This window comes from Osmerus eperlanus, chromosome 2 (genome assembly GCF_963692335.1).
Source record: "Osmerus eperlanus chromosome 2, fOsmEpe2.1, whole genome shotgun sequence".
In the NCBI taxonomy this organism is placed as follows: Eukaryota; Metazoa; Chordata; class Actinopteri; order Osmeriformes; family Osmeridae; genus Osmerus; species Osmerus eperlanus.
The window spans coordinates 5478761-5493269 of NC_085019.1; the positions used below are offsets into that span (position 1 = coordinate 5478761).

The 14509-nt window shown below is 43.1% G+C and overlaps 2 protein-coding genes across 2 annotated transcripts; one reads left to right on the forward strand and one right to left on the reverse strand.

Moving 5' to 3' along the window:
* Positions 1-957: 957 nt before the first annotated feature.
* LOC134008565 (cytochrome P450 2K1-like) lies at positions 958-4767 on the reverse strand. The gene is made up of 9 exons (XM_062447999.1): positions 4492-4767; positions 3167-3329; positions 2936-3085; positions 2678-2838; positions 2401-2580; positions 2135-2276; positions 1851-2035; positions 1578-1719; positions 958-1476 (listed from the first exon to the last, which is right to left on the reverse strand). Exons 1-9 carry the CDS (start codon positions 4690-4692, stop codon positions 1289-1291), a joined length of 1512 nt encoding a protein of 503 aa, XP_062303983.1. The 5' UTR covers positions 4693-4767; the 3' UTR covers positions 958-1288.
* A 2859-nt stretch (positions 4768-7626) lies between these two features.
* Positions 7627-13676, forward strand: LOC134008574 (cytochrome P450 2K1-like). The gene is made up of 9 exons (XM_062448011.1): positions 7627-7896; positions 10894-11056; positions 11140-11289; positions 11372-11532; positions 11617-11796; positions 12545-12686; positions 12786-12970; positions 13060-13201; positions 13303-13676. Exons 1-9 carry the CDS (start codon positions 7696-7698, stop codon positions 13488-13490), a joined length of 1512 nt encoding a protein of 503 aa, XP_062303995.1. The 5' UTR covers positions 7627-7695; the 3' UTR covers positions 13491-13676.
* The last annotated feature ends 833 nt before the right edge of the window (positions 13677-14509 follow it).

The window sequence follows — 14509 nt, forward strand, 5'->3', positions numbered from 1 at the left end:
GGGACTCATCATCAATCAAATGGAATGAGCATGGGCCCACCCAATTGAATGAATTGAATGCAGGTGGGCTTGATTGTTTTGGGGGAAATGACTATAAGACTGGCAGACTCCACAGATGGAGGTCTGATTGTTGCAGCTTGGCGCTATACTGGGAAGGTTGGCTGATCGTTCGCAGTTACTCGGACTTCCGGGGACAAAGAAGGTTGGAAAGGGGTGTGTGGACAGTCCACATTTATCCTCCAAATTTATTTTGGAACATTGTCATCTCATCTGTATGTGTCTCATGTTGGAGAGCTGAGAAGAGTCATTTGTCTTTCCATTATGATGTCAATATGGTTGTCAAGTTCTATCTCCGACAATACTGGTCCACTTGACAACACCCAGGAAGAGACATAGAGAGACGTGAGGCTCAACTCAGCTTTAGTGCTTTTTATTAACTCCAGCAGATTAAGCAGGTTGAAAACCTTAGAAAGAAACAGATTCTAAGCATTCAAAATAATAATTACAACTAAATCATTCTACAACACAAATACGGGCTTGCAATTAAAATATAGGCAACTGACTACATGGTTCCAAGCTAAGCTACTCACCAGTGGCATCTCAGTGGTCTTCCATGCATCGTTTGTGCATGGGAGCTACACACCTGTTTATCAAGCCCAATCAATGCAGTGGAAGCCACTGGTGAAATTTACCTAGTGCGCCCTCTGGTGTACAGACTATTCAATAGAAAAACGGGGGTGAGGCAAGAGGTTAAGGTTGCCTCTTTCTAATAAAACAATGGTACATCTTGAAGTACAATACTGTCCAAATGTTTTACGAGTGTAGTAATCTATTCCAGCACAGCTCATTTTTGCGGACAGAGTTTGTAAGTAATCAACACATTTTGGGAAACCTGTAGGAGTTGCAAACAAACTTTCATTCTAGTATTTAAATCTTTCAAATAAAGAATGCTTTATTAAGTGTGTAAACATACTTAATGAAAACAAATGATGTATATTTCAGTGTAGTCATTTCTTTTTATTAATAATTTGTATATATACAAAGCTGTCTCACAATATACCTAAACCAGTCACTGTTAAAGTTAGATGCCATACTGATTGTCTTGTTGGAATAAATAGTACAACATTACTAGGCAAGATGCTTTATGAACAAACTTGCTTTTGTAGTTCACAAACCATAATGTTGAGTATTGCCTATTTCTCAATATTCCTGAAATGAGTGTAACTACATCAACAAGGTGGTGCAGTAGAAGGATGAATGGTGTGTCTCTGAGACTGTCTCTCTCTCCTCAGACCCGGCTGACAGCACACAGCTGGTGAGGTGAGGGGTTGAGGGTGAAGCCCACAGCTGGAGTGAGGTCCAGATCATCCTCTGTTACCCCGGGTGGAGGAGAGAAACGAAAGTGTTGGAGGAGAGAGGTGAAGAAGAGGAAGAGCTCCATCCTGGCCAGACCTTCCCCAGGACACGCCCTGCTACCTGAGAGAGGAATAGAGAAATAGACCAAAAATATTTCAATCACATCAGACATTATCAAAATAGTTAAGTTGATAACCATATTGAACATGATAATGATATACCTGCAGAGAAGGGAAGGAAGGCATTCCTTTTGACACATTTTCCCTTGTCATCCAGGAAGTGGGCGGGGTTAAAGGTGTGGGGGCTCTCCCATTCGCTCTCATCCTGCAGGACTGACGTCAGTAGAGGAATCACAGAGGTCCCCTGTATACCACAGTGAGAAAGGGGCAATGATCAGTAGCGTGTTTACATTATAGCTGCGGTTCATACAAGCAGTTTTATTTTCAGATTCTATTTTTGTTGAGGAGTCACTTCAAACCAGCCAGTCATCTGACCTTCTTGATGAAGTATCCCTGGAAGGTGACATCTCTGCTGGTGACGTGAGGGATGGACATGGGTACAATGTTGGCCAGTCTCTGGGTCTCATGGATGACAGCATCAGTGTAGGGAAGGTTCTTCCTGTCCTCTACCAAGACCTGACGACTTCCTATCACCCTGCTGATCTCCTCCTGAACCTGGTCTGAGGAGAAAGAGTGGGGGAACAAACCATCCTCTAATGTTTCATGTTCATCAAAATCCAGTCTGCCATCATACTGAAGTGTGTTTCTATGTCCCTTACCTTGTATGTGAGGATACTTGGCCATGAGCAGGAGTGTCCAACGTAACGTAGTTCCTGTGGTGTCGGTCCCAGCAGCAAACAGGTTGGCCACAGAATATACCATGTTATCATCATGGTACAAAGAAGCCACGCTCCCAGATTCCTAACACAAAATTCACAAAAGTATTTTGGAGAAACACTTAAGAAATCCAGTCATGATGATCAAGCCCTTGACTGTGATTTCAAAAGTTTGATTTCTGGCTTATTACTTAAAAGGTTGTACCTACCTCCAGGTTCTGCTGTCTGGCCAGGAAACAGTCCACAAAGCCTCGGCACATCTGGGGGTTCAGAGTCTCCTTCAGACCTTCGATTAATTCTTTAATATCTTCAAGGGTGATGTCAACAAGATTCCTTATGCGTCTCCAATTCCAGAGCCAAGGACCCATCCAGGGAAATGTGTTGTATAACTGAATCCCCATTCAATAAAGGGTGTTTGTTTTGCACTGTGTTGATTTGTCCACACTTTTCAATACAACCGTTTAAAATCAAGTCTGCAAACAATACCTGGATTGATGGAGATCCTGTCAGACATGTAGCCTCAGTAGCTCTGTCCACCATTGCTTTGAACTTTGGGTCACTGTAGTCAAACCTGTTCCCATATACAATGGCAGAGATGATATTGGAGGCAGCATAATTCAGCGGCTTGGTTGTGTCAAACGCTTTCCCTGTTACAGCCAACACAAGATGAATTACAGTCATGTCAAGAGCTACACCAAAAGTATTTTCATTTAAGCTGTTGTCATCTGACACACACTATCCTACCCTCATATTTCTCAAACACTTCAATCAGGTTTCCACACTCCTCTATGATCTTCTCCTCACTCATCTTCTTGCCCATCCCAAAGTCTCTGAGGGTAGTGAGAGCAAAGCGCCTCATCTCTTTCCAGGAGTCTCCATTTGCAAACACAATCCCTGTGGAGATTTGAGACATTTAGTAACTTGTATGGAGAAGAATGTAATCAATGTACAGAGCGTTCTGTTTCTTTCAGTTACCATGTCCTTTGTTGAAGTCCTGAAATATAGGGATTATTTCTCTATCTCCAAACTCCTCAGCATGATTGACCAGTGCCTGCTTGACTGTCTTGTATCCTGCCAGGACCACAACCTTCTTTGGTCCAAAATAAACCTTGAATACTGATCCATATTTCTTGGAGAGCTAGAGAAGGCCACACAGTATATTTTAAAGTATATGAAGGGTCTAAATTATTGAATGTCACATGATTATGCACTTCTTCCAAAGAATGATCAGTCATTGGGTGTGCTCAAGCCTTCGGCGAGAGCACACCCCACCTCTTGCAGGGGAAATGAGAAGACATCATATTTCATTCTACACTTCACTCGTATTTTGAGTTGTAAATAATCAGAAAACAAAAGAATACGCTCACACGTCGAATTGATAGGCTCCCAATTTGATAGGAGCTCTGAAAAAGAGCAGTTCTGAGCATCAAAAAAAGATGCTTTTAAATGTATGTAATCTTTATAAATTATAAGTAGGCCCTATGCATTTTTATATAAAATATACCAAATATCAGTTGTAAAAAACGGACCCCTGTGCAACTGACGCAAGCAAGCAAGCACACCCTACAATTTCCCCAGAAATTGTACCCTCTCTAGTTATATATAATGGCCGGGTTTCCCAGATTTGTTAAGAAGCTCTTAACGCTAAGAGCTTCTTAGGAGCGTTCTAAGAGCGTTCTAGAGCGTTCTTAGAACGCTCCTAAGAAGCTCTTGGCGTTAAGAGCTTCTTAACAAATCTGGGAAACCCGGCCAATGTCTTTACTCTGTGAATTAAAATAATGTTGGACAATGATCACGCATATCAAATTCCTACTGGTTGTAGGAACTTCTTTACATAATCTTCATACTGGACTGGAATTGTACACTTTCTTTTCCTATCCTTTATTTAAAAGTGTTACACTACAACTATCTGTATAAATCTCCTTATTGTACTGGTTAATTTAGTCAGGGTTATGGACTTGTTTTGGCCACTAGAGGTCCCCAATTGTTATTTTTTTTCATGTTCTTTTTCATGTCATGTTACTTGTTAGTTCAAACACTCACACCATAGCCAGAGCCTCTGATTCCTGACAAATTTACGCCATGTTCTGTGTGTCAGGAGTTAGTACGCTTCGGGCACTATTAACTTAACAGTGACAGACAGCAGTAGGGAAGTTGGCCAACACTTCACATTAATGTTGCATGTTTAACCTTACCTACAAAATATTTAACCTTAACACAATACACTCTTTTCACTGCAGTGTGTATCAAATTGATCACTTAAATGTTACAACGTGTATAAGCCAAATAGTTAATATTACCTCACAGAGTGTCTGGTGTGGCCTTTTGAGATCCAGCATCAGCAAGTTCCCCAGCAGAGGTAGTGGTCTGGGTCCTGGAGGATCCTTACCCTGTTCCTGGGAGCTGCAGGAGAGGAGGTAGAGGAGCAGCAGAAACACCACAGTCCCCAGCAGAGTCACCAAGCTGGGAGTCTGGAGAATAACACTACCCAACACAGTCATGGTCCACCACACACTAAACACTGAACCCCTTAAACCTGACACTCACTAATGCTTTCACAAAGCTGAGCAGCCAGAGCCATTTATAACCAATAGCAACAGTCGGGGGTGGAGCTGTATTTGTTCCTTTCTTCAACAACTTGGTACACTGCCATGCTTGTAGATAATTGATTCAGAATGTGTTTTTAAACCTTTGACACAGTGACTCAGAAGAGCCTAGAAAGTAACTTGACTTTTATTCTCCATAGCACACCTTATTCAAGTGAAAGGAAAACATGCTTTTTTTTTGTTGCTTGGGTTACTTCTGAATGTCTAAATTGTCACATTTTATCATCACGTTTGATCATAATCAGTAGATGTGTGAATTTCGGCTGTTCTTCAAGTCTTGGCTTTAAAAATCCAGAATATATATAGTTTAAGACATACACAAAACAGAAATGTATGTCATGTCTTCAGTTCTATGTATACCAATTGTATATCTTAGTTTAATGTGAATTCAATGATAATGAATGTTGTGATGTGAATTCATTCTGGATTGCCATCTTAAGAGACAACGGATAAAACAACGCTCTGAATCAGAAAACAAACAAAAATCTAGAGGTGATGGTAATATTACTTGTGCTATGAACATTGCATCCATCTTCTCAACTGGGATTATGAGCATGCCCAATCATTTCCTCAAACTGTAAATCCAGTAATCTGTGTGTGTGTGTGTTTTACTTAATGTTTTTGTGACTCAACTATTTTGAGAACCAGGCATTGTATGAAGCTGCCAATCCACTGGTGTATTAAATCAATAGTCAGGGGGAGGCGAGGAAGCCATTCTCCTGGGAGAGTCAGTGATCATCTCACATCTCATGCTGATAGGCTTTTCGTCTTAATGATGTTATCCCGGTGCCACTGGTGATCCTCCATAGTGGACTCTCTTGAAAGAGGATCGTTCGTCTGAATGGAGAGTACAGCTCCTGTACTGAGTGGGTTGCAAAAGTAGCCAATGCAGTTGCATGACTACATTTGTGCTTTCCACAGGGACACACGCAGAAGAGAGAGAGAAGACTTTCCTCAACTACACTTTGTACGACCTTTCCCTCATACTTGCCCAAACAACCCCACTATGATTACCTGCATGCAATGCAATGTTCCACATGCCCAGATGTGTTGTGGTGCTTACCCCTTTCAATGATGAAAGAAAAGTCTGACAAAGCTAACAATAACACTACGGCCAGGGATGGGCAGAGCCACATCTCCCCATCTCTGAGCTTGTTTTCAATGAACACTCCATACCCACACTATCATATAGGTCAGAAAAGCCTCCAAGTGCACATCGAGCAGACTAACACAGTTTACAGACGGGTTCCAGCGGGTCTCTGGTGGATATTGTGCTGTTGTCCTTGAAGAAGCAGTCTTTTTTTCTTTCAGGACTGCAGAATTCCTGTAGAGGGAAGCAGAGAGAGCATCCCCAGCCTGATCAGGAAGCGTGTGGACAAGGTCCTCAAATGACCCTTGAAAGAAAAGTGACTGTGACTCTAACCCCCAAACTAAATTGATCGCAATTGATCTCCAGTGTGATCCTCCAGGAGAAGCATGTCCCACTGAGCGAAACAGTTCACAGTTGCCGCAGAGTATCTTGGTGTACTGCTTGGCTCCACTTCTGTGTGAGCAAACCTGGTGTGACCTGGTGTACACAGTCTTTAGTCCCATTCTCTCAAGATTATACAGGTGTAAACAAGTTTTGGCAATCGGCATAATGACAGTTTCTAAATGATACAAGCTACATAGTTCAAAGACACAATGATAAGAAGGCCTACAAAATGTTCCTCCCTGACATTAAGTCTGGTAATACAAGGACAAGGTGGTCTGTCTGAGAACTGCCAAAGGAACACTTGTGGTTTCCTATATTTCTGCTTTTGGGACTTAAGAGTTATGTTCCCAAGATCTGCAGTTCTGCTTTGTAGATAAGGACATGTACTAGTCACGTCCACACAAACTGTTGCAACAGGATAAATATAAAACAATCTTAGTACATTTTAGAATCAGCCAAAACAAAATAATAAGAGTAATATAGTATTCATTGGTTAGAAAATGTTATCATTGTTAATTGATCAGGGGTTAATGATAGACCTCTTCATATTCAAGACCAAACGTGGCCCTGTGATGGCTGATATATTCCTGTTAGTCCATGTCATTAGTATCATTTCTATATGTTTGAAATAGTGCTCTGAGGACAAATCAATGTTGTCACCATTTCGTACTTTAAAACTGTCTACACATGACTGACCATTGTTGTCACTGATGAGATTATTTGATTGCACCAAGGAAACTATTTGATTGTGTCTAAAGAACGGTGACTTTGGTTCATCTTTTTGAGATGACGTGTAAAATGTCATCAAAGTCCTTTGTCCCTACAAGAAGGTGTATAAAACCTTGTTGACTACATTGTTCTTGTATCTTTGAGTGACACATCTAGAGCCTGTAGATGTGTCATGTCTGCATGTCTGCAGACATTAAAAGCTATTTGACAAAAATCTATTTGTTGTTTCAGCCTAGTGCTTATCTCGCAAATCAATTGAAATAACATGCTGTGACTAAGTTGCCAGAACTTCCACCTAAGCCATACGAATAAGATATACAAAGAAACATACATAAGAAATACAAATTGCCATATAAATGTAGGACTGATTATGATCAAATGTGTTAGACTAGACAATATGACTAAAAAGCAGGTTTCCCTTTCACTGAGACACACAATGCTTTGGACAATTAAGGTAAAGGAAATATGAACTGCATGCTTCCCTGTGTCCTAGTAACAGAGGTATAAAATACGTGACGAATCAGCTTGTTTTCTAAAGGCGTGGCAAAATCTTGTTACTGATAAACTTGACAGATTCAGCCATAACTCCACCCCCGACTGTTGCTACTGGCTATAAATGGCTCTGGCTGCTCAGGTTTGTGAAAGCACTAGTGAGTGTCAGGTGTAAGGGTTCAGTGTTTAGTGTGGGGTGGACCATGTCTGTGTTGGATAGTGTTGTTCTCCAGACTCCCAGCTTGGTGACTCTGCTGGGGACTGTGGTGTTTCTGCTGCTCCTCTACCTCCTCTCCTGCAGCTCCCAGGAACAGGGGAAGGATCCTCCAGGACCCAGACCACTACCTCTGCTGGGGAACTTGCTGCTGCTGGATCTTAGCAGGCCCTACAATGGACTCTTTGAGGTAATTTGACATTTAATTCTATTGTATGTAAAATATTGTATTCATTTGGAACATAATTAAATGTAAGGAAGCCAAGGTCATATACACTCACCGTCCACTTTATTAGGTACACCTGTTCAATTGCTTGTTAACACAAATAGCTAATCAGTCAAGCACATGGCAGAAACTCAATACATTTAGGCATGTAGACAGGGTCAAGACAACTTGCTTAAGTTCAAACCGAGTATCAGAATGGGGAAGAAAGGGGATTTAAGTGACCTTGAACGTGGCATGGTTGTTGGTACCAGATAGACTGGTCTGAGTATTTCAGAAACTGCTGATCTACTGGGATTTTCACGAACAACCATCTCTAGGGTTTAAAAGAATGGTCCGAAAAAGAAAAAATATCCAGTGAGAGGCAGTTGTGTGGACGAAAATGTATTGTTGATGTCAGAGGAGAATGGGCAGACTGGTTCGAGATGATAGAAAGGCAACAGTAACTCAAAATAACCACTCGTTACAACCAAGGTACATTTACATTCATTCATTTAGCAGACGCTTTTATCCAAAGCAACTTACAAGAAAGAGCTTTACAAAAAGTGCATAGGTAAATGATCATAAACAACGAGATGGCTCCAAAAACATTGCGGGTAGCCAAAACATGAAGCATACATTTTGAAAAGCAAATAAGTGCCAATGGGTATAACCAGAAGAGCATAGTAATAGTTGAACAAATTACAATTAAACAACATGATCCTCGAAAAGTGTTAGTGTACCTGGAGGAAAGCAAGCAACAATAATATAATTCACAGTGAGGACAAGTAGTTAAATCAGTTACAACTAACCAACAAGTGCATTAAGTCCCTCAATAAGTGTAATTGTTGATCCAACAAATGTTTCTTAAGTACCGTTGTACTCCTGGAACAAGCGTCTTTCGCCTTTTCTTGAAGGTGGGGAGACGGTCAGTGTCTCTGATGGAGGTGGGGAGATGATTCCACCATTGGGGTGCCAGACAGGAGAAGAGCTTGGGTTGGAAGCGGACGCTTTTGAGGTGGGACCATAAGACGGTTGTCAGGAGAAGACCGTAGGTGGCGGGTGGGGGAGTAAGGCTGGATGATAGACTGGATGCAGTCCCGTTCACCGCTCGGAAGGTCAATACCAGGGTCTTGAATCTGATGCGGGCCGTGATGAGTAGCCAGTGGTGGGAGATGAAGAGCTGGGTAACATGGGAGCGTCTGGGTAGGTTGAAGATCAGGCGGGCTGCTGCGTTCTGAATCCTCTGGAGAGGGCCGGTTTAGCATGCTGGGAGACCGGCGAGAAGCGAGTTGCAGTAGTCCAACTTGGCGAGGACAAGTGCTTGGAATAGCAGCTGGGTGGAATGCTCAGACAGGTATCTCCTGATCTTTCGGATGTTGTATAGGGTGAATCTACACGACTGGGATGGTAACCCCGAGGTTCCTGGCAGAGGATGAAGGGGTCAACGTCGAAGATTCCAGAGTATTGAGAGATCGTGGGAGATGGAGGGTTTGGCCAGGATGATAAGTTCTGTCTTGGCGAAGTTCAGCTGGAGGTGGTGCTTCGTCATCCAGGCGGAGATGTCAGTGAGGCAGGCCTCGATTCTAGCTGAGATCCCCGGATCAGTCGGGGGGAACGACGGGTACAGCTGTGTCGTCAGCGTAGCAGTGGTAGGAGAAGCCATGGGAGGTGATGGATCGTTCCAAGTGAGGTGGTGTACAGAGAGAAGAGGAGGGGTCCAAGGACGGAGCCCTGTGGGACACCAGTGGAGAGCTGGCGGGGTCCTGACACTTTACCTCTCCAGGAGGCCTGGTAGGATCCCCACGACGGGTAGGATGAGATCCACTGAAGTGCAGTGCCAGAGATGCCCATCTCAAAGTCTAGCGAGCAGGAGCTGGTGGTTGACCATGTCAAATGCTGCAGAATGCAGAATACCATCTCTGAATGCACAACACGTCGAACCTTGAAGCAGATGGGCTACAGCAGCAGAAGACCACACCGGGTGCCACTCCTGTCAGCTAAGAACAGGAAACTGAGGCTACAATTCACACAGGCTCACCAAAATTGGACAATAGAAGACCGGAAAAACATTGCATGGTCTGAGTCTCGATTTCAGCTGTGACATTCAGATGGTAAGGTCAGAGTAAACAACACGAAAGCATGGATCCATCCTGCCTTGTATCAATGGTTCAGGCTTGTGGTGATGGTGCAATGGTGTGGGGGATATTTTATTGGCACACTTGGGGCCCCTTAGTACCAATTGAGCATTGTTTAAACGCATCAGCCTACCTGAGTATTGTTGCTGACCATGTCCATCCCTTTATGACCACAGTGTACCCATCTTCTGATGGCTACTTCCAGCAGGACAATGCACCATGTCTCAAATCATCTCAAACTGGTTTCTTGAACATGACAATGATCCTCCACTCCAATGGTCTCCACAGTCACCAGATCTCAATCAAATAGAACACCTTTTGGGAGGAGGTGGAACGGGAGATTCGCATCATCGATGTGCAGCCGACAAATCTGCAGCAACTGCGTGCTATCATGTCAATATGGACCAAATCTCTGAGGAATGTTTCCAACACCTTGTTGAAAGTATGCCACAAAGAATTAAGGCAGTTCTGAAGACAAAACGGGGTCCAACCCGGTTTATTAGGTACCCGGAGGTGTACCTAATAAAGTGTCCAGTGAGTGTATGGCATGTGTAGCCACACCAAATGTAGCAACCAGATCAGTCTGCAGCATTAGCCAATCAGGTTTCGTATCCCTCTATTTTCTCTTTTAACATATTGCAAACCCCCAAAAATGTGGCTGTTTCTGTATTTAAATAAATGGTGCCAGAGACCTATCCAACTCAAACAATCAGACACACTTAACATGGCTTAAGTCAACAAATCACGACATGATGTAAAGGATTTTTTTTTTTAAACCCACTGTAAACAGAAACTAATTTGTGATTTAGCTGAGGTGAACATAATAACATGGTCTGATCTTTTGTAGCTCTCCAAGAAATATGGATCCGTGTTCACAGTCCATTTTGGACCCAAGAAGGTTGTGGTCCTGGCAGGATACAAGACAGTCAAGCAGGCTCTGGTCAACCATGCTGAGGAGTTTGAAGATAGAGACATCATTCCTATATTCCAAGACTTAACCAAAGGACATGGTAAACCAAAGAAAACCAAATTATATGTTGATTTATTAAATCATTATTTACAAGTGACTAAATCTGAATTGATGTCACCACAGGAATCATGTTTGCTAACGGAGACTCATGGAGAGAGATGAGAGGCTTTGCTCTCACTACCCTCAGAGACTTTGGGATGGGCAAGAAGATGAGTGAGGAGAAGATCATAGAGGAGTGTGGCAACCTGATTGAAGTGTTTGAGAAACATGAGGGTAGGGATGAGAAATAGCCTTTCATTGGACATAGCAATATGTTAAAAGAGAAAATTTGAAGACTGAAATCTATTTGTTACAGGTAAAGCATTTGACACAACCTGGCCCTTGCACCATGCTGTCTCCAATATTATGGCAGTCATCTTGCATGGCAACAGGTTTGAATACACTGACCCCCAGTTCAAGGGCTTGGTGGACAGAACCTATGAGACCTACAGTCTACTGGGCACTGCATCAATCCAGGTAATGTCTGCAGACCATTGTTATTAGTATAAGTATATACAGTATGGTCAGAATACTTGGATCCTAATTTGTATGGGGATTCAGTTATACAACACATTTCCCTGGACGGGTTCCTGGCTGGGAAACTGGAGACGAATAATGAAGCTTGCTGACATCAACAAGGAAGTGATTAAAGAAGTAATCAGTAGTCAGAAGGAGACTCTTAACCCTCAGATGTGCCGAGGCTTTGTGGACTCTTTCCTGACCAGACAGCAGAACCTGGAGGTAGGTTAACATGATTATGCATAAAAGCATTATGGTTTTATTTTACCAGGCAGTGCTGGAGAGTTTAATCAGATATGGGATGTCATCCTGGTATGGCAACCTCACTGCAAAACTGAAAACTAATCTTGCTCGTCTGGTGCACACGGCCATGAAGGTCATTGGAAAAAGCAGCTACCAGACCTTGCAGTCTATTTATGAACAATCTGTTCTTAGTCAAGCCCAGAGAATAGCAAGGGACCCTTCTCACATTCTCCATTCAGAGTATGACCTCCTACCCTCAGGGAGGCGATATAGAGTCCCTTACTGCAAACTCAACCGTTTTAAGAACTCATTTGTTCCAACTTCCATAAAATTTCTCAATGCTGCTTGAGGATGAAATCTATGTAATAATTTTGATAGTGCCTTTATTACGGTGATCTTTTAGCATGTATTATTATGAGGTGTATGTATGTGTTATGTTATGGGATATGTGCAATACTGTTATGTAACTGTTGATAATGTTTGGCTGAGGATGTATTGTTTGTTGTTATTGTGACTGTCAAGGCATTTGACGCACCACAGAGACCAAGACAAATTTCCCTGAGCGGGACAATACATTTCATCGTATTCGTATGATGCCCACCACATTTTGATAGTATTGATGTTGTTTATGTCCAACAAAAATGTCCGGTGGCTCCAGAGCATCATCATAATTGGACTTCTTTCAAAGTGTTTCTGAAAATAATCCTTTGTGTATTTTGTGCGTTAGGAATCTGGGAGCGTGGCTTCTTTCTACCATGATGATAACATTGTGAGTTCTGTGGCCAACCTTTTTGCTGCTGGAACAATCAACACAGGAACTATGTTACGCTGGGGACTCCTGCTCATGGCCAAGTATCCTCATATACAAGGTAAGGGACATACAAACACACTTCAGTAAGATGGCTGACTGGATTTTGATGAACATGAAACATTAGAGAATGGTTTGTTCCCCCACTCTTTCTCCTCAGACCAAGTTCAGAAGGAGATCAGCAATGTGATAGGAAGTCGTCAGGTCTTGGTAGAGGACAGGAAGAACCTTCCCTACACTGACGCTGTCATCCATGAGACCCAGAGACTGGCCAACATTGTACCCATGTCCCTCCCTCACGTCACCAGCAGAGATGTCACCTTCCAGGGATACTTAATCAAGAAGGTCAGATAACTGGCTATCTTGAAGTGTACTCTGAAAGAGTCTGAAAATAACAAGCTACTGATCATTGCCCCTTTCTCACTGGTATACAGGGGACCTCTGTGATTCCTCTACTGACGTCAGTCCTGCAGGATGAGAGCGAATGGGAGAGCCCCCACATCTTCAACCCTGCCCACTTCCTGGATGATCAGGGAAAGTTTGTCAAGAGGGATGCCTTCATTCCCTTCTCTGCAGGTATATAATTTTCATATTCAACATGGTTATAAGTGTAACCATTTTCAGAATGTCTGGTGTGATTGAAATATTTTTGGTCCATTTCTCCATTCCTCTCTCAGGTCGCAGGGCGTGTCCTGGGGAAGGTCTGGCCAGGATGGAGCTCTTCCTCTTCTTCACCTCTCTCCTCCAACACTTTCGTTTCTCTCCTCCACCCGGGGTAACAGAGGATGATCTGGATCTCACTCCAGCTGTGGGCTTAATCCTCAACCCCTCACCCCACCAGCTGTGTGCTGTCAGACATCTCTAAATATTGAGATGAACATGTAGACAACCATGTGAAAACCTCAGTAAACATGGACAATATGTCTGTAATGCTGCAATTCCTGAAGGTGCATCTATAGTATGTTTTACTTTTAACCATGCTGTCATTGCTGCTTTAACATCAACTTCATGCGAATTGTGTCATTAATAAGGAATAAAAATGTATTTTGTAGACCGGCAATTTTTTTTTTCTATTGTAGGAATCCAGGAGGGAGGTGGGGTGGGGGGGGGGGTTACTAGGCAGACTGACAGGAGGGTAGGCAGGCAGAGATGGTGATCCTATGTAGAGGCGGTCATCCTGGAGAGACAGGGGAAACACGGTGAGTACAAACACGATGAATGAGAGACCACCACTGTAGATGAGACAACGATCTGGCGAGGAGTGGCCGGAAAACAAGGGTTGAAACACTGCCAGGTGATGAGCTAATGGACCGCAGGTGGGGAGATTGGAGACGAGCAGGAGTGTAGGTGGAGCTGGGAGCCAGGGAAGAAAGGGAGAGAGACAAAGATGCCCACAACACAATCATAGGGAGACAGGGGAAACCCAAGGGACACAGTGGGGCACGGCGGTGGCAGTGACACACATAAGGGAAGCATAAAACTGTTTCAAGTCTGGAATAATTATATAATATGAAATAATTGTTCCATAACCTCTTGCAAATGTGTAAGTATTTGTCCCGCCCCTTCTCCGCTGTAATCAGACGATTGGGTGAAAGTGACCAGTGAGAGCGCAGCGTTTCACCTGAAGAGAACTCCCAGAGCTCAGCACAAAATAGACTCTCTGGCCTGTTACCTTGATACGCTGCTGGTATTTCTTGCACAGAAGGCGACGCTCCCTCAATTACAAATAAGTGGTAGCCTCCGGATGTTTTTTTTTATTGTTGGACACAAGCCTGGATGAAAGCAGTTGCATGGCCTCAGTCTTTTCACAAGGGTGTCATGTTTTATTGGTGAATAAGAGGCAGACACGAAACCTCTACGTTTACAAACTCAGCCCAACTGCCG